This window comes from Stegodyphus dumicola, chromosome 6 (assembly GCF_044657685.1).
Source record: "Stegodyphus dumicola isolate Sdum_Otavi_A_Nest chromosome 6, ASM4465768v1".
NCBI lineage: Eukaryota > Metazoa > Arthropoda > Arachnida > Araneae > Eresidae > Stegodyphus > Stegodyphus dumicola.
In genome coordinates, this window is record NC_140773.1 from 69,285,639 (window position 1) to 69,307,486 (window position 21,848).

General features: G+C 32.5%; 1 protein-coding gene across 2 annotated transcripts in view; it reads left to right on the plus strand.

Moving 5' to 3' along the window:
• Positions 1-21,848, plus strand: part of LOC118190978 (ribosome assembly protein METTL17, mitochondrial) — a 166,848-nt gene that overhangs the window by 80,527 nt on the left and 64,473 nt on the right. For both annotated transcript variants that reach the window (XM_085818485.1, XM_085818484.1), the window contains exons 9-11: positions 2,265-2,372; positions 3,268-3,336; positions 17,738-17,800. In XM_085818485.1, the coding sequence (XP_085674611.1) occupies positions 2,265-2,372; positions 3,268-3,336; positions 17,738-17,800 (240 nt within the window). The remainder of the gene's footprint in view (positions 1-2,264; positions 2,373-3,267; positions 3,337-17,737; positions 17,801-21,848) is intronic.

Sequence of the window (21,848 nt, forward strand, 5' to 3'; positions counted from 1 at the left end):
ACCTGTGCTGTAACGTCTACTCACATTACCATCATCTTGGAATCGTTGCGAAAGCCTGGAGATGACACTCTGGGCAATTCCAAGTTCGTCTGATACTTCCAGTTGGGTACGCCCACATTCCAGACGGCCGATAATTATACCACGTAAAAAATCATCCAAATGCGTCCTTTGTGTTATAACTGTTTGGTTATTACACTGAAATGCTTATAAAGCGCCTGCTAACAATTTTACTTCTTTGCCTGTATTCCTTACATATCACTCTCTTACACTCTCGTCATTGTGACGTACCATCGGTGTCATCTTGTTACTTCCTGAAATTTGCATATGATTCTTGAAGATGAGTGTAGTGATTTTAGAGGTGATATATTTATTTTAGAGTTCGATTTCCGCGGGACTCTGAATTATCCTTAATTTATGAACATGAGTGTATTTGTGGCAGTTCATCATTTTTTCCCCCAAATTCAGCAGCTGTATTAACATATTTTTCAATAGTGCTAGTTCAAATATTTTTGCAGTGTGTATTATGATGTTATTGTATGATTCCTAATCCCTTCGTGACTGCATGATGCTGAATAAAAACCCTCGGCAGATGGGTGTGTCATATGTGCATCAGTCCCAAATATCACTAGCAGCAGTCGGATGCACCGGTGCATCGCTGCTTGCATTGATCTGCCAGAGGTATATGACATATGTGCACTTTCAAACATACACATTATTAAAAATCACTAGATGACACTCCATGTCCACTAAAGTTAGTTTATTTGAACATATACATTGTTGTCCTTGTGTCTGTGAACTACTTTCTGATTTTGATGATTTGTTTAGATGTACGAGGAGATGATATAAAGTAAACAAAACCCAGCTGACTCTCAGTTGGCTTTATGTGATATAAACATTGAAAAGTATCCAATGCTTCATTTTTGTTTTCTGTTTCTCCCCCCTCCATGGGAAGATTGAGAAGTATTGCGGTTTTAGGAACTCTGATTTGTATTCACTTTGCATCTTCTTTAGATAGCAGACATAAGTTTTTTGCACTAGGTAAGAGAGTTAAACTAAGACTGCGATGTCTAAGAGAAAGAAGTTTTTAATGGAAGTAGAGTATATTCGAACTGTAAAGCACAGGAGTGACTATTTTCGCACTGAAAACTCTAGATCAACGAGAATAGCTGTTTTGATACCGGAATTTTCTCAGAGACTAAACTGGGAGTTTGTTTTGCTTTCACCTCACAATCCAGCAGAGCAGCGGCTACTCCATCAGGAACTTGATCTCTTAAGTAATTGAAGCCTTATAAATTTATGGGAATTGCAGCAGTAAACTTAAGTCAAAGTTATGTGAATGAAATTAATTTTTTCACCATTTATTTTCAATAATCTAACGAAAATATTAGTTAAAGAACCTAATAATTTCTATGAACAAAAGATTCAGTGAATATCCGACTTCATCCAAAATCGAGATACTCCTGTAGATGTGCCTAAAATGAGGGGATTGCGAGACTTAATTATTCTGCTGGGATGGAATTAAAAAATTCGACTAGAAAATGTATTTCCTAACAAATGAAATGATAGCAACTAGATTGTCACACATTGTCTCCTTTCTGAATCATTTATGCTATAATATTTGGACATATATTGTATTATTTTTAATGCATGTTTGGGTATAGATTTAAGTAAGTATTTTACAACATTTCTTGAAGACGAGTCAAGTATTTTATTTTAAATTTAGATTTTAATTAATTTTTTGAGAATCTATTGATACTCTGCATTTATGATTATATTACTGTTAGATACCATTACTGAAAAAATCAAAACAGTTGATAAAAAAATATTTTTAATGAATTTTTTTAAAGTTAAGCTTAGTGACGCAAAATACTCGTCCTGCGAGATTACACTACTGCAACAACACACCGTCTCCACGGTGAGTTACACGAAGCGGCATGTAATTGTGTAAAAGGATTAACTGCTGATACATATATGATACACTCATCGTTAAGGGATAATTTAAGTAATATCAATAATAGAAAAATTTCTTCTAATCTGTTTTTGAATTTTTTTACAAGTCTTCTCAAATCCTATATGTAGTCTTTTGTCATTAAAGATAAAGGGTGAGATTTTCAAAAAGTATTTAAGTTTTTCCATTCTATAAAAGATTCTTCTGGTCTTCAAAATAGTCATGAAAACTAGATTTTATAAAATATTATTTTGGAATGATTATATTATTCCAAAATGCCATTATAGTAATTTGATTGTTATTTTTATTTATGTAGATAAAATATGATTTAGTTGTAAGTGCCTTTTCATTAATGGATTTGCCTTCTCTGAAAGATAGAATGGAAATAATAGATACGCTATGGCGAAAAACTAATGATTTTCTGGTAAGTCTCTTCCCTTTTGAATAGTAATTTTTTTAATAAAAGTTGATTGTAATGAAGAATAATATAGTTACATGAAAATTATTAATTTTAAAGTAAATATGCTTTATAATAGTTTACAGAAGTCAGGAAATCTAAATAATGAAATAAAAATTGTATTTATTATATGTCTCTCTATGTTGCAATTTGAAAATTTATATATTTCTATAAATATTTATTTCAGAAACTATTTTGTGTGTTAAAATTAAAAGAATGTTTTCTGCATGAACTGCTTCTCTATTGCCTCAGTATTTTGTTTTTATGTATTGTCTTACAACACCTAAAAAAACACTGTATTTTTGCACCTCAATCTTTGTGGCTGATTTTTGTAATATATTCTATTCATTGTTTTTAAACATGCATGTTTAATTTGTTTCTATTATGTATGTGTATCATATTTATTTCAAACTGAAACTAATATTATAATGTGTTTTTCCCCATGTGTCATCTAAATTGGAAGATTAGTATATGCTTAATACTGTATTAAAAATTTTCAATGATATTATTTATCTTCAAATTTTTAATTTTAAATTGCAGTGTTATTGCGCCCTCATTTCTTACTGAGAAAAATAATGTTTTGTTAATAGGAAATAAATTTAGGTATCATTATATCATCAAATTCTATTGCTTGGTTTAATTCAAATAATGATGCTTTGGCAGGTTTTTTTTTTTTTTTTTTTTTTTTTTTTTTTTAAAGAACTAAAAAGTATTCATAAAATATACTGAAATAGATTATGCTGTTTCAACAAAAATTAATACATCTAAAAACTGAGATTTTTAATCTTTCTATTAAACTTACTATGTACTCACAAGTGTGATATTTTATTCCAGATATCTATTAAAATGTGATTAATTTTAGGTTATCATTGAATATGGGAATAATGCTGGATTTCTGTCAGTACTAGATGCAAGGGATTATATTCTACAGGTAAAATATATTAATATACAATGTGCATGTAATTTCTTTAAATTTTATTCTGTTTCCATATTCAGTATCTTACTCCGTTATCTAAAAATAAAGTATATTTTTGAATACTTAACTAAATGTAAAGGGCAGTTACTTATACAATAAAATTTCAGTTTATATTCTTTTTGTCACATTTAAAAACAAAGTCCAGAAATCACATTGTTTATATAAGTGTTATTATATTTACAGTGATGGTGCTGCAGTATCTGTTCCTACTGAAATCCTAAACTATTCATGTATGTTCTTTTTTAAAAAAAAACAAGCTTATAACATTCCTTTTTATAACATTTGATGGTGTGTAACAAGGTTTGGCTTGTAATAAGTTATAACAACTTTAGATGTAATCTTATGTGAGTTTGTGACATCTTCTGTGTATTGTCTCGTACTGTTTTAGTAATTTCAATGGGATGTGATGATTTTCTTATTTTATCTCCCAGGCATATTTTTGTTTTGTTTTTGAAAGAGAGAGAAAGATTCATTTAAAAAAATGTTATGTAAACAGAGGTTGGGCAACAAAATTGAAATACTTAGCCAACATAGTACTTCAAATTTCAAGCCTGCTTATGATTTGGAACTTTATGATTTCTTTAAAATATTGTCGCATAGTTGAAGGGATCGTACAAATGATCAGGCCAGTACGCAAGTCTAAACTCAAGACTTTTTATTAACTCAAACTGAACGAAGAACTACTTATATACAGCTGGTGAACATGCTGGAACATTCCAGATTGAAATATTCTGTTGAAAAGAGCAATTTTCGCTACAATATTAGCAACAGCTGCACTGCATGGTGTTTGAATTTCCAGTGGCATTAAAGGTATTGATTTCATATATTGAAAGTAATAGAACGTAGATTAGAGTTATATCAGAGAAAAAAAGAGGGCAAATTATTGGTGCTTATTTAGTTGGTGTACCAGCTGTGAAGACAGATTTTTTTTTTTTTTTCAATATATAAAGGGCTACAGTACCCAGCACGTTTGTATGCTTACAAAACCAAAGGACATCATATAGTCAAAGTAACTGCAAATATAAAAAGATCCTGAAGTGCTAAAAAGAATTATAGCCCAAAGCAGAACAACTACTACTTAAATTTTGGCAGAACTTCATTCTTTTAAACTAATTCAGTTCCATAGAAATGAATTGTGTCCTTGATCCTCACGAGTGTAGGTTGCTCATCATGAATGCTCCGACTACGACGAGTGAATCGAACGACGATGTGAATCTCTCGATGGATGTTAGCGCCACTCCAGAGTCGCCTTCTATCAGGGAAAGCTGTGTTGGCCTACCACCCGCAGATATTTTGGATACAAATGATGCTGACTATTGGATTAATCTTCTCAACGATTTAGAAGTCAAGATCGCCGCAATTAAGACTACTATTACTGAGTGCCAGAAATTACGACCGGTCACGGATGCGGACACGACTACGGAACATCTTCTTTAAAGCTCTACATACGCTCCAGGCCCAGGCAGCAGATATAAAAGGTAAGTGTAATCTTCCTTGTAATTCAGGCATTGGCCCCCAAAATGTTCTTACTCTTAAGACAAAAAATAGTGATGCTAAGGTAAAATGTAAAATTAATAGTAATTCTAAGAAAGTAGATGATGATAAATTCAAATTATCGACTAAAACTGCTGAACTTCAAAAATTAGAAAAAGTACCTTTGAATGTTGAATGTAGTAATAAATTTAACGTGTTAAATGATAAAAATGATGATAATGCTGAAACTTCTAGTAATGCTACCCCCAACGGGCAGTGCAGCAGCAGCCGACTAATATCCAATCTCAGACTGTCCCACCTATAATTGTAAACCCAGGCAAATTTAAACACGAGGAATTTCTAAAAAAAATTGGCTTTAATGACTGAGGCAAAATTTCTCGGAAAAGTTAATGGTGAGCTGCTAAAAATTCTACCAAGGACAGCTGAGGATCACAGAATTCTTAGTTCATTATTTCAAGAAAAAAAGATTGAACATTATATTACAAATGCAAACTATGCTCGACCCATTAAAGTAGTTTTTAGAGGATTATGCAACACTACGAAAACAGATGATATAGCAAATGCACTAACAGCCAGAGGCTTCTCCATAAGCAAAGTTACCCAATTGACTAGATGGAGAACATGTGCCCCTATGCCATTATTTCTTGTTCAAGTAATGAAAAATGAAATGTCAGACCAAATCTTTTATGTTACTGATCTGTTACTGTTTGTTGTGATGGTGGAGAAGTACGTCTCCAAGAATCAGGTGCCACAGTGCTATAATTGCTAAAAGTGGCACCATTCTTCGGAGAACTGCTTCTTGCCTAGATGTGTGAAATGTTCATTAGAACATAAGACTATGGATTGTCCAACTAAGGGATGCATTGGGGAACAAAATGCAGCAACTGTAAAAAAAATCATGTTGCGTCGTATTGTAGATGCGGGAAATTTCCTAAAAAATAAGAGTAACCAACAGAAAAAAGATAATTCTGTAAAAAATGGAATCTTTTATGCAGCTATGACGAAAAATCAAATTCCTAATTTTAACGATAAATCTAATGTGCAATCCCCCAGCTCGGCTACTGCTGCACAAAACCAATCAGTTAAGAATAATGTGCAATTTAATGTTACTTATATTAGTAATGCTCTGAAAAATTTAAATGTTTCTAATGTAAAAAATACTAAGCAAATCTCTTCTGAAAATAATGATTCCAGTTCTCCGCAGGAGAAAAATCAATGTTCAGAATTTGTAAATTTTGTTAAAAATGTAGCAGAATTTAACAATATCTTTGGACTTCAAAACATAAAGATAATGAATAATGTATTTAAAACTTTCATGCCTAAGTTGAGAGAATTAACAGATCCTGTTGATAAAATGTTCTTATTTTTTTGAAATAGTTAATGAAATTCAAAATGTATCAGTGTAATCAAAGTATGCCTTTAACTATAATTACATGGAATGCAACTGGATTGCTCCCGAAAGCCTACGAGCTCGAGTTTTTACACGAATTTGCCCCCGATATTCTACTCCTACAAGAACACATGCTTGGCCCTCATAATTTTTTTAGAACCTGCAATTATGTTCACACACAGATGGGACAGATCAACTGTAGGCAGATATGCACCTAGAGGTAATGCAAGAGGTGGACTACTTATTTTAATTAAGCGCTCCACTTCTCATTATGTCACTCCATTACCACAGCTTTTAGCAATTGAAGCTCTAGCTATTACACTCACTCCAAACACATCACGACCAATCACCGTTATCTCCACCTATTTTCCTATACACACACCTGCAAATCCTGTCAAGACGGATTTGCAAACACTATTAAATATTAACAATCGAGTCATTATAGGTGGAGATTTCAATGCACACCACAGCGAGTGGAATTGCTGTGATATTAATCAACACTTACGTATTATTAGTCACTTTGCCCAAGCGGCCAATATTAACCTAGCATTTCCAGAAAAAAACAACACACTGTGGGAGTGGTAGACCATCTGATATTGACTTTTTCATTTAAAAAAATATTAACTCGCCGAGTTATATAGAAAGCATGACTGAAATGTCATCTGATCACAATCCTGTAATAATGAAGTCAATACCAATACCTACAGTACACCACACAAAAGAGCCCTTATTACGAACTGGGCAGGTTATGCCAAAGCTCTAAACAACATTCAGTACCCAACACACACAGTACAAATGAAAGATGAGTTAGATGCCCTTACAGAAGAATTCACTGAAGAGCTTCTTGACGCATTACTCAAAAGCAGCAAAATTGCAAGAGAGAATAAGAGGTATAAAAACAGTAACATAAGAGAACTAATCAGAAGAAGGAACCACGCATGCAAACAGTGGCAAAAATTCAGATGTCCATCTGATAAAACCTTACTGAACCAGCTAAATCAACAAGTCAGGACTCTATTAAAAAAACATGCACAACTCGACTGGGCCAGACATTTAGAATCGCTTTCAGTGGGTGATAACTCGATCTGTGCTTTCTAAATTTAAGAGATGCAACACCAATATTCCGCTCATTAATGGCCCCAACGGGATCAATAGGAAAGGTAAAGAGACATCATCATCACCTTTTGATCCATGTAGGCACCAGCCGAAAATAGTTTCCACTGCAACGAGATTTTTGCTTAAGTATTTAACGTGTCCCATTACTATGTTGTAATAATAATCTGCTCCAATAAGAATGGCAATGGGTTTTTTACAATTGGGAAATCTGCGAGCATCAAATTTTTTAATTGTCTGTTCTGCTTAATTTCTTCTGATTTAGGAGGAGGAATATTTGTACCTGATATATGATCAGTTACTAATAATTTAACTTCTATTCTAGAATCAGGAGAACTTCTATGTTCTAAAGTTAATTTAACTATGTCATAATTTTTTTGGATGGGTGAAATATTCCCAAAACTGTAGACAGACAATTTTTCTTTTCTTATGACTTCGAGGTTTAATCTGTCAGCTAACTTGCGAGCACAAAAACTTTTCATACTTCCACTATCCAAGAAAAGTCTGGCAAACACCTTTTCCTTAGCTGTTTTAGCTTTTATCGTGCAAGTCTGTAAAAGAATTGTGTTATTTACACTATGTGAAACGGCCGAAACAATTTCTTCTTTCTGTTCTTTAGTTTGTGTATCATTTCTCAAAACTGATATACTATCCTTTTTATCACTTGGTGTATTTTTAACCATCAAACTGGATTTAAAACATATGACTTCCGAATGTTTACCTTTGCAAATTTTACAAACTTTAATTTGACGTTGCCGGCATTGTGAAATTTTGTGCTTAGGGGCAAGACAAAGAAAACACCGCACTTGGTTCTTCAAAATATCTCTCTTCTCATTAATTGTGAAGCATAAACAGGACTCTGAGTCATGATTTTGCAAAAAATGCAGTTTAGATTTGATGACGCGGCTGCCATAAATTCATGTGTGGTGACAGTTTGTTTTATGTTTCGGCGTCGGTGGATATCTGTTAATACTTTTCATTTCCGGTTTTGACTTTAGTGGAAAGGATAAGGGATTAATTTTCTCTCACGATTCTATTTCTAATCGGAGAAAGTCTAGAAATTTGTTTAAATCATAGGTTGAAGGATTTCCAGTATTTGTACGACGAAATTCTAAAGTTATATCATTCGGGACAATTTTCATCAAAATTGGAATAAAGATGTTGGAATATGTTTCTGGTTTCACACCAAATGCTAAAAGGCTTCTGACTTGAACGTTAATTGTATCATAAAGTATTCGCAATTTTGCCACTTCACTTGAACTTTGAACGTGATTTAAATTTAAGAGAATAGAAATGTGTGTATTGATAATAACTTCACTTTGACCGAATCTATTTCTAAGAATGTCTGTAGCAGAGTAATAATTAACCTTTCAGGTTGAAAGACCCTCTATGGCTGATGCTGCATTTCCATATAAATAAGTTTTCAAATAATTAAATTTTTCGATCTTCGAAAGCTTAACATTGTCATGAATAATTACCTTGAATGAATTCCAAAAATTCATCCAATCGTTATAGTCTCCAGAAAATTAGTGAGTTAACAGTTTGGGCAATTTCACATTGCCTTCAATCTGTCTTTTGGTTTCAACTTCTGTAGATGAATTATTTAAATTTGTGTTGACATTTTGAGAATTGTATTTCCTTAAATAACGGTTGATTTTAGACTTCGTTATTATTATTTTATCATTATATTCCATAGAAGTGTTAATACCTGAGTCTAATTTTGATTCATCTTCAATTAAATTTTGTATTTTTTCATTTAAATCATTTAGTTCCATTTCTGTACTATTTAACAATTCCAAACAATTTTCTAACTCTTCTTATTTTTCTTCTTTTAAATACTCATCTACATTTTTAATAATTTGAGTTACAGAAGCACGTATATGTGCTCGATTCTTATTTAGTGTCTTCTGTTCCATTTTAATAAATTATCTAAGGAGACTTGCCGTGAGCAGTCTTCGCTTACAAAGCTCCAAAAGGCGAAAAACACAAAATTTCAAATTAATCAGATTCTTTCCCGTAGCGGATGCACCATTTGAAATGAAAGTTCTAGATCAAATTCGAATCACTTGTAATCCAAAATGAGATGCATGGCCTGGAGGTTTTTCCATGAATTTTAATTAAAATTAATATTTACATATATAAAATGTAGGCTAAAATGCCTGAATCGAATATTAAGGCTCAAAAAGCAAGAACTGAATAGCTCCATCAAAGAATCTAAATCGAATTCTATTGCGTAGTGCATCGAATTCTACCTTCAACAAGAAGAACATTTTTTAAGTCACGTGTTAAGAAGGCGAAGAAGCAAATAAATGGACTTCTAACGCCATCTCTTGGCAATATCAAAGAATATTCCTTAACAAGGGTTTAATTTCATAACTACTGTTAGACTCTGAAAAATATATGTCACCATCTGGTAGAAAGTTCTGTCAGATAAGTTTTGCCAATATTTTATCTATTAAATTAACTCAGTTGTTTCGTATCTCATCCAGCTTAATCTTTATCTTAATTCAATTCAATAGAAGTAACTTTTATTACCTTCCATGATCTTTTTACTTCAAAATAGACTTACGCCATTCAATAATATTGTTCAATATGTTATTTCTTTTTAACTCCTCCCCCCTCCCAATCAATGCCTGTCTTGCAAGTAGATACACTTCCTTTTCAGACTCACCATTGGCCAAGATGACCAGTAGCTCCGCCCTCTTCTTTCAAGTACCTCCAGAGACAACGGCTTTCAACTCAGATTAGCTCTCGCCATTCTGATACTAGCACGCAGCAACAGATATACCTTACTGCTTGCTTAGGGTATCGATAACACATGCATTTACACCACCCCAGGCAGCATGCATTCATAAATTGCACAAGAAAAATATGTGCAATTTACGAATCGCCTTTCGTATAAAAAACGTTCAAGTTGAACGTAAAAATATCATAAAAAGTGTCCAGTGGCAATTACTAGATATTTACGCATATTTTTACGTTATGCTATACGTAACTTTTACGTAAAATTTAGGTATATTTACGCGAGAGACTGCTGTTCATTCGCAACTTTTACGTATAATATACGTAAATTTCAGGGATTTACGTATATTTTCAGTAAAAATTTACATATATTTATCGCATATACGTAAATCTCAATTTTTTGCTTCACGTATGCGTATATATTTAGTAAAAATTTACGTAAATTTCCCCGATTTTTTACTGTATGTAAACGTATATATTAGGTAAAAATTGAGGTAGATATACCCCGTATTTTACAGTACAAAAACGTATATATTTGATAGAAATTAACGTATATATTTCCCGTATTTTACGGTACAAAAACGTACATATTTGATAGTAATTGACCTAAATCTTCCCTGTTTTCTTTGCATATGCGAATGACTGGTAAAAATTTAATCCAATGTTTTCTCCACTTTACGGTGTATAAATGCACATTTTTTGGTAAAAAATTTGCATAAATCTCCAGTTACCTTTTCACTGCATTTTTCGTAAAATGTACTTATTTTAATCTCATATTTTTTATATAAATCTATTCAAAAACTTTCTGTATGCTATGATTAAAAGGTAAAATGTCATTTCTATATCAAATTCTTACATATCTGCCTTTTAGTTATGTACAGCAATATGGAATATATATAACTAGAAAATTTAAATGCACTAGTAAATGCGCAATAATAATAATAATAATAATAATAATAATAATAAATTTCTATTCAAAAATTACGTAACTCTTAAAGGCTGAAAATCACTTTTAATATTTCATTTCAAAGTGACTACAAAATATGCAATAAATATCGTAAACATCAATTCTATATTTTAAATCAATAAATGCTATCGTTCATTTACATTTTTGTTTACTAAATTCATTTCATAAATTTAAATTTAGTAAACAACTGTAGCAAACAGTTGTTTACTAAATTCATTATTACTAAATAACACTTTAAATAAATTATTTGCTTTTCCGAAGGACATTTTCTTATGCCATGTAAATGAATGATAGCATTAATTGATTTAAAACATAGAACTCAGGTTTACAAAATTTATTGCATATTTTGTAGTCACTTCAAAATGAAATATTAAAAGTGATTTTCAGCCTTTTAAGTGTTACGTAATTTTTGAATAGAAATGAATTTTTTTTTGCATTTAAATTTTCCAGTTATATATATTCCATATTGCTGTGCATATCTAAAAGGTGGATATGTAAAAATTTGATATCAAATTAACATTTTATCTTTTAATCATAATATGCAGAACACTTTTGCATAGATTTATATAAAAAATATGAGATTAAAATAAGCACATTTTACGAAAAATGCAGTAAATAGGTAATTGGAGATTTATGCAAATTTTTTTACCAAAAATGTGCACTTATACACAGTAAAGAGGACAAGACATCGGACTAAATTTTTACCAAAGTCATTCTCATATGCAAAGAAAACATAGGGAAGATTTAGGTCAATTATTATCAAATATATAAGTTTTTGTACCATAAAATACGGGGAATATCTACGTGAATTTCTATCTAAAGTACAATATAGTTAATTACCAAATTCAGTAAACAACTGTAGCACAAAAGAAAACATCATACATTTAGATTATTTGAATGAGTGTGCTAAATTTTAAAATTGTTAAATATAGACCATGAAATTGTAGAAAACTTACCTTTTCCAATAGTTACGAAGTGGATTTTTTGTTATTTTCCTTGAAGATTAATGTTTAATGTCACAAATATTGCATTCATATCTTATGATAATACACAAATATATACATATTTATTTAAATTAAGTTTATCCAAAACATGTTAAAGAAAATATTAATTTGCATGTAAGTTAATCGAGTAACTTCTGTTTTAATTACACACATAATTATGATATGTAAAAATTTTACATTTATCAGTCAATCTTGCAATGTATTGTAATCTATTATTGTTGTCTTTCTCAGTTTAAAATCTTATAAATATATTAGATCAGTACTAAAAGTTTACCTCTACAAAAGAAATGCTTTATCGAGGCATTTTTAAAAAGTTCCCTTTTACAATGTAGCTGTTAATTTCATAAATAAGTTCATAAAATTATGCAAATTCAAATTACTTAAATATGTTCTTTATTTTATCTTATATACCAGATAAAATTTTAAAAAGTTAATTTGTTTAGGAATATTAAAGTTTTTAAATATTTATCTCATGTGACTTTTTCTATAACATCATTATAAACGTACATGTTGATGTGGACATACCAATTATTTTTTTTCATCAAATAGCTTTATGGTATTAAATGATTTAAAAGGAGGCAACTGGACAAAAGAAAGCAATTAGAAGTTGGCTAATTTTTTATTAATTTGTTGTCAAATGCTGTGCATTTTAGATTATGCTCATATGATGACAATGAGTTATTTAAATTATAAAATTATTATGAACATATCCCACATAAATTAACAAGTAGTATCAAATTTCAAGTTGTTTGAAGTATTATGAGCTGTAATACTTGCAAAAGAAATACACATGAAATTAATTTAAGAATTAGGTTTATTTTACAGGTATTCGAAAACTGCAATTATTGTTAAACAATAAAAACTAACACTAAATCTGAAGAGCATAATTTTTTTCAATAATAAAACTCAACATAGATTTCATTCAGCTTAGCCATATTTGTTCTATAGTTCGCTGTCTTTAATATCCTGCTCGATTTTTGTAAAAGTGAATTCTTTGTCACCCAATGTTTTGAGAACAGCTCCTAAACAAGAAAAAGAAAAATTTGTAATAATTTCACACTTCAGAAAATTTTAGCTTTTAAATAAAGTATTAAAAGATGCATATAAAATGCACCGAGTATTTCATATTTAAAAATTTACATTTCAGTAATTAAAAATTTAAGTTCATACTATCACACAGTAAACTTCAATTATATGCCTTACACAATGCCTATAGTTACAAGTAAAAAATACCTAAAGATTTGTTTAGAACTGCAAGGTTAAGAAAGTCTTTAATGGCTATGTTTGTATTTAAGTACACGAGAAAAAAATTAATTTTGTATTAATTATATTGCATTAGCCTTTCCAATTTTACTCCTACATATAGTAAAGAATATTCGCTTTCTTACAGATAACTTTTTCTTAAATAAAGAGTAAGCAGAAAACTAATCACAACACTATATACATATAACATAATACTTCATGCACATATACATGTCATTAACATACGTATATGCATTAACAGGCATTTTTATAACAAATTTTATAACAAAAATCAGGAAAACAAAAGTTTCGCTTCTAGCCTCGTAATTTTTGCTATCATTTTAGATTATTACTTGAGCTCTTATATATGTTAAAAGTAGAACTTAATAACGTTTTTTTCTTTATTTTACATGAAAATATACTTAAAAATTTCCTTATCTTGTATAATAATTTTCAGAAGTGCTATTCAAATTATTCCAAAGTTTTAATTGATAAAATCCATCAATATAGTCTAAAATTAATAAAACAACACAATAAAGACTATTTACAGTAAGAAGTAACAAAATTAAAAATGAAGACTGAGTGTGGTAAATCTCAAAGTACAGACTAGTATTACATTCTAACTCTTAGAAAAAGTATCACTTTTTAAATCTTTAGAAAAAGAATCATCACTCTCATCTGCGTTAGTAAATAGTTCATTAACCATACGAGGGTATTCTTCCTCTGATAAATAGTGCCTTCATATTATAATAGACTGGAGGTGAGGTTTTCCAAAATAAAAAGGGAAGAAACGGAAATATATCTGAAGGCAATGCAAAACATAACAGAACTCCACATAATAACCCTAAAAGACAGTACATAGTAGAGGAAAAAAAGAAATTAGATATATATCAGACACGCGAATATTTGTATTAGCACGCGGCGATTTAAAGAGCCCATCTCTGTTTACGCTTTCGCTTTCCCCCCCCCCACTCTGGCAACAGTTGATGAGTAAAATACCAAAGTCAGACAGAATATATCAAACTCAAGTTAGGAACCTAAAACTGTGTTCATTTCAAAAGTAATGGACATAGAATGCGATCTAGTGGCCTTCAGAACAACGTTCCAGCTTAAAATGCATATACGCATCACCCGTCTTCTGAATGCAGTCTCTAGCGATGCGTGGATGGGACGCCTGGTTGTAAGAAACATTCTTAGGGAATGTGTATATGGGACGCCCGTCCGGAAAGGGTTAAATATGCTTTGCATTCTGTTGTGTTTTATGTTCTTACTAATTTGAAGTGATAGCAATTGTTTGTGCTTTGTTACACTGAGGAGAACTGTACAAGTTCTTTTATGGAAAGTTCCAGAACTTTAAAGTGTTTCTTTTGGGCAAATAAATTCTGTCAAGCTACCATTGGTTCTGTGCGCATTCAGTCCATCATGAACCCGTACGCATGCAACTAGTTTTGGTGTCAGAAGTTGGATTGAATACCAATGACAAGAGCGCTGGTTTGGCAACTAAGACAACTGCCTTTGTTGGATTCCAAGAAAAGATATAAGGGGCCATTAAGTCTGTGAAAGAAGAGGTGAATTAGGCCAGGAAAAGATGGAAGGGGCCATGAACTCAATTTAAGGAAGAGATGAAAGTGGGCCAAGGAAAGTTTGAAGCAGGTCAAGAGGAAGTGAAAAGATAAATAGCTGTTATAATAGAAAACAAATTTGAGGCTGTGGAAAGTTGAATAGACACGGTTAAAGGTAGAGTTGAAGAAATTCAAGAAAGAGTTTCTGCTGTTTAACAATGAATCGAAGATGGAGTTTCTGCTGTCAAACAACAAATCAAAGAAACAGCTTCTACTTCCGAACAAAAAAATTGATGAAAGAGTTTCTGCTGTTGCTGTTGGCAAGAAAGTTCACTGTTTTAAGAAATCTATAATGATAGCTGGGTGCAATTCTGATGACTTAGAATTTATATCTGCGCTCTCTCTAAAGCTATCCATGTACGAGGGCTATCCAGAAAGTAGATTACGTTTTGGAATAAAAAAATAAACAAAGTATAGGAAACAAATTTTATTATATACAGATGAAAGCCACACTCAAATACTACTTTTCTACATAGTCACCATACAAATTAAGGCATTTATCGTAGCGATGTACGAGCTTGGAAATTCCTTCGTCGAAAAATTCGGCCGCCTGCGCCTTCAACCACTTCGTTACCTCTTCTCGCAGCTGTGCGTCGTCATCAAAACGCTGCATAGCCAGCCACTTCTTCATTGCTGGGAATAGGTGGAAGTCGCTCGGTGCCAGGTCGGGACTGTACGGCGGATGAGGAAACAACTCCCACTTAAAAGATTCAAGAACTTTACGAGTGACATTTGCCGTGTGGGGCCGGGCGTTGTCGTGAATCAACAAGATCTTAGAGCTCAACATTCCTCTGCGCTTGTTTTGAATTGCTCTTCTGAGTTTTTGGAGAGTTTGGCAATACCTTTGAGAGTTTATTGTAGTGCCTCTTTCCAGGAAGTCCACCAAAATTACACCTTTTCTGTCCCAAAAAACAGTCGCCATCATCTTCCTTGCCGACATTGTTTGCATGCATTTCTTGGGTTTTTGGGGAGAACTTGTGTGCCCCCACTGCATTGATTGCAATTTCGTTTCACAGTTCACATGTTTCACCCATGTTTCGTCACCAGTGACGATGCGATCGAGTAAAGAGTCACCATCCTTATGGTAAGCGTCCAAAAAGTTCAACGCTGCAGCCATTCGCTGATTTTTGTGGTCCTCTGTCAAGATTTTTGGAATCCATCTTGCACAAAACTTGTGGTAACCAAGCTTTTCGCTGATGATTTCGTGCAACAAACTTCGCGAAATTTGTGGAAAACTCAAAGAAAGTTCCGTTATTGTGAAATTTCGATTTTCACGGACTTTAGCATCGACTTTTTCAAGAAGTTCGGCGGTCACTATGCTGGGTCTCCCACTTCGATCTTCGTCGTGAACATTGGTTCGGCCATTTTGAAATCTTATGACCCACTGACGCACTCCACCTTCAGTGATAATGTTGTCCCCATACACTTCACGAAGCTGCCGATAGATTTCTATCGGTTTACAGTTTTTTGCAGTCAGAAACCTTATTACTGAGCGCACCTCGCAGCTCGCGGGATTTTCAATTAACGCAGATATTTCAAACCGTCACAGTATCTGAATGGAGCACAGCACGAACCTCTCACTAGCACGGCTAGATGCAGACTGAGCTGCGCAACGCTCTGACCCGAAGATGGCCGCGCTAGCCCCACCCCTAGCGGACACAGACGGAAACGTAATCTACTTCCTGGATGGCCCTCGTATGATGGAAAAGCCTTCTTGCAAGTGGACAAGATTCAATTCTCTGTAGTGGCAAATGCAAATGGATGGGTTTCCGAAAATAAGGTCTGTTTTTTTTTTTTTTTTTTTTTTTTTTTGCCACTTTTCTGAGAACAGACGATATATCCTTCAAACTCTGCCCCAAAACCAGAAGCTAGACTTTGAAGCTGTAAGTGGTGTGTTGGAACTGTGCTTTGGTGATGAGTATTTAAAAGATTATGGCTTTAACTGTAGGAATGCTGCAACTGAATTCTCACCAATAGAAGCCTATAGAAACGTTCCAGGAGCTTGCCATAGATATTGAAAGGCTGTCTCATCTTGCCTTTTTGGACTGCCCAATAGAAATAGGGAAATCCTGTTATTGCAGTACTTCATCGATGGCACCTAGGATCTTGAGATATAAAAAGTCCTGTGAATAGTGGATGTCAAGGATCTAAAAAGCACTTTAGTTACGCAATGAAATTGTGATGATTTTGGCAACCAATTTTTGTTGCCAAATTTCTCTGCGTTTTGGTATAGTTCATGTATAACTGTAGTCGATACTGTAATTGATCCCTATATGTATCTGTAACCCTATATGGTATTTATATGTAACTCTAACTATGTATGTCTTCCAGTAATTTTGAAAAATGGAAGGTACTAAAAATTTCTCGGCAGAGCCAGACTTAAAATTGATGAGGTCCTAAGTTATCTGAGATATGGGGCCCTTTATAAGTCTGTTATACTATATTTTAATACTATAGTTATACAATATTTTAATTTTTTGGGGTCTTTCAATAAAATGGGGGTCCTAAGCTTACGTAAATCCTGCACTGTTTCTCAGTTGTCAGGAGGAAAAAAATGTAGAAGACCAGAGAGAGCATCAGTTCTTCATTTCAGAGTAATGAGAGCACTCCATGTGATCGTTGGTCTTTAGATACGCTTTGCGTTACATTGTGTTTAATGTTCTTAGTAGTTTGAAGTGGTAACAGTGAGACTTTATTACAATGGTGAATACCTATTTGACATGTTTATTATTTGCTGTGAAATTTTTGTCATTACATTTAATATGTAGAACTTGTATTTCAGGTGGAGAATATGATTTATAAATCCTTAGGATATTCTTCACCTGGTGCCCATGTTATTGCTCCAGTAAGTAACTATACATCTCTATATATCTAAGAGTTTCTTTATAAATTGTATAATGAAATAATGTTAAATAGTACTTATAATTATTACAAATATATATCTGATTGCTATTTAATTCCAAATACTTACAAAATTATCTTGTGTTTATCCCATATAATTGATTAAATTTACAGATATTTTATTTAGAATTTTCGTAATGTTTGAAAAGTTCATGAAAATTAATTTTGTTTTTGGAAAATTTAGTTTCTAATATCTGTAAAATGCTGTTCCCTTCCCTTTGCAAAGGGTTTTCTTAATTTTAGAATGTTCAATATTTCTGAGAAAATGTAGCTGATTCTGCTCATTTAGACATACATAACAATAAAAATATTAGCTGCTGATTGATTTTAGATGAACTGATAAATATTTGAAATTTGATTATGCGATACCAATTTTCAACTTTCTAAAATTTCTAAATGTTTTTCATAAGCATCCTTCGACCAATTCTCAGAATGAAAATATAAATAATAAGTAAGTAGACAGGAAAGCAAAGGCTGTGTATTTTTGTCCTCACTCAATGCCTGTCTAGTTTAAAAATGTGGCTAGAATGCAGAGAAATTTAAAAATCATCTTATTGTTAACAGATGTTCATGACAAACAAGCAGTGCCAGTTTCATGTGAAATGCAGTCTGTTGAATGTCAAATAAATTTATAGTGCCTCCTGCACTATGAATTAAATTCATGTTCAAAACAGAGGGAAAAAATTATTAAAACAATAATGATTTTCATGTGCTACATTCATGAATTTGAGTTGAAATACAAGTTTCACATATAGCTATTTGTATAAACACCAATGTGGTGTTCTTACAAACTTCAGTGTTTTTTTTTTTTTTTTTTTTATAAATGTGGAAAATATTTCTCCATTTTCATGTAGTATGGGATGGTACTTTAAGAGTCAGTTAAAATTAATGGTTGTTGCTTTATATAAATATACAAAGGGAAAAATGCACAAATGATATTAAAAATGAGATTAGCATTGTTTGTGGGAGTGATGTTACAAATCTTTAGACAATTTGCATTTGGTTTAGAAGGTTTCAAGCTAGTAAATTTAATATGGAAAATAAAGACCAAATGGCTGCTTATCCACTATAAATATAAGATCTCATCAAAGCCATGCCTAATAAAATATGTGATGTGCTATTTGGGAATTAGTGGATGCATTAAGCATTCATAGAGCAATAATATACAATCATCTCATATTGCTCAACTGTAACAGTCATTCTGAAATATGGGTTCTGCATCAATTTATAGAGGGCATACTCCATAAACTACAATTTACAAAGGGTATCCAATCATAAACTAAATTCAGATTACGATTTGCTTCTTCAGTGAAACAAACCATTACTGAAGAAATTAGTTACCAGGAATGGAACTTGTTTCCTGTGTCATAAGGTTAACTGTAAATACTCTTGGTCAAGCCATAATAAATCTTTATAACAATAGGAAAGTTTTGTCTTGAACCACAGAACCTCAGCTTAATATAAATGTCAGCTTGGATGTCACATTCAGTGCCAGTTTGGAAGGACATGATTATGATATGTTTGCACAAGGCCACATAAACAATTCAGTGAAATACTGTTCCCAGCTGGATAAATTAAAAAAAAAAAAAAAACCATTCAGGGGAGAGGAGAAAAGAAGCCAGCATTAACAAATAGATAAAGCATCACTAGGTATTTTGAAACAAAATTGTTAACATTTGATTGGCATGTTCTGCTGCATCCTCTGTTCTCTCTGGATATTGCCCTAAATGACTATTATCTGTATTTTCATGAAAAAATTATCTCTGCTATAAAAGGCTTAGTCCAATGATTGACATAAAAATGCTCTTGAAATGATATTGTGCTTGCAGATCAAAAAATATTTTTCAAAGATAGTATACTGTTCTTGCAAGGATGAGGATCAAGTGTAACTAAGTAATGTAGTGTAGACTTAAAACATTATATGTGATTTACTTACTAATAAAACAAGAGAAAATTTTGGGGCAACATTATACAAAGGAGAAGAAATTATCAAGTGCTGGGTAGTCATATGCGCATTTCCTGCGAGTTGTAGGAGGAATAATGATTCTTTTCCTATGGGATACAGTAAAAACCTGTTTAATGCAAGCAATATGTTTTAGTTAGTTCCAGTGCTAAACAATGTTAAATGAGTTCATTATAACTCTAAGGTAATGTAAATTAGTGAAACAGAAGAGAGAATAAGAAAATTTATCAGTTCTTATTTTGGTTTTATTTGTAACATTTATTGTTAAATACTGTTTTGTTACATTAATTATAGACTTAATCATTTGTCATTATAGACTTAATCATTAGACTTTGTCATTTTTTGTGCACTTGTTGTTCTATTAATTGTTTAAGATTGTCATTGGAAAGACTTTCACCAGTTGTAACTTGAAATAATGATTCATTATCCTGCACATGGCCCAACAGTGTTTGAGTGGTAAAGTTCCTGAACACTGGTAGTTTGGTCTGAGGTTCAAATCCCATGAACGGGCTGGCTGCATGGGTATTTTCGTGTTTTCTCCATATGTAACATGTTAATATGAGCCAGTTTCCCTTAGAAAATCCTCCACGAAGGCATCCCTCCCTTCCATTTAGCGCCTTAGGGCAGAACACATAAATAAATTATTATTATTATTCAGCATTTATATTATCCAATCCTCTTTCATCAGTTTGACCATTTCATGGACAATGACTTCTCTTGTCTTAGCATCTTTGCTGTGTTTTTCTATACTCCTTTCAAACATTTCTTGGTCGCCTTATTCCAGGAAAGATTTATTTAGTTATTTATTTTTAAGCTGTAGCACTTGAGCATACATTCATTTACTAGAATGTGACAAGCACACACAACACAAACACATGAAGCATGAAGAAAGCAAAAAGCACGACGAAGCAAAAACAGCATGAAAAAGATAAGAATGCAAAATTACATGTCAAAAAACAACACACATAAAACAGATTGGAGATTGTGAAGTCCGATCTCTCTCTCTGGCTTGCCAGTATCTGTCATATAAATGTTCAGTCACTTCAGGGCATTCTTTGAGTTGAGAAGCATCCACAACAGTGTTTACTACATAATACACAGTTAGGCGACAAAAAGATGTTAAATAAGTGTTCTGCTAGGCAATCATGCCTGGTCTCCAATCTAAAAGCTGCAGCTGCAGTTCATGTAGGTGCAGGCAGCTGGAACCTTTAAAAGAAATTCCCTCCAATGGTTTTCCTTAATTTGATCTGCTTGCCTGGATTGAAAGTCATTATTCATGTGTTCTTTTATTACTCGCACTGTAGTATAATAAGGGGTAGGATTCCATGGAATCTGTAGGATTTTGGTTCCTGTGTTGGCTAAAAAATCAGCCATTTCATTACCATGTATTCTACAGTGAGCCAGAACCCATTGCAAAATAACTTTTCTATGTAAGGTTTGCAATATGCTTAAATTAGATATACAGTCTGTGATTCTTTGTGAGTCAGGAGGTTTCAAAGAGATGATAGCCTGAATTGCAGACTTAGAGTCTGACAAAATAACAGCATTAACAAAACTCTCAATCCTAGAAATAAGTTGTTGAGATGCCAACCTAATGGTCTCCACCTCTCCATCAAATGGTGTGGTAAAGGAACCAACAGACGAATAGAATACAAGCAAGTCAGAGAAAACAACAGCTTCCATATTGCCATCTTGTGAAAAGCAGGATCCATTATACACTCTTAGACAAAAAAAAAAAAAAAAAAAAAAAAAGACGCACCAAGAAGGAGTTATCTGAAAGGGACGAAAATCGGTAGAAGTGATGTACATGTACAGAAAAACAAATGATTACAGTTTGAGAAAAATTGGATGATTTATTGAAGTGATAGAGCTTCACAAAGTGAAAAAGTCAATAACGCATTTGTCCACTTCTGGCCCTTATGCAAGCAGTTATTTGGCTTGGCATCGATTGATAGAGGTTGCGGATGTCCTCCTGAGGGATATCATGCCAAATTCTGTCCATCTGGCACATTAAATCGTCAACATTCCG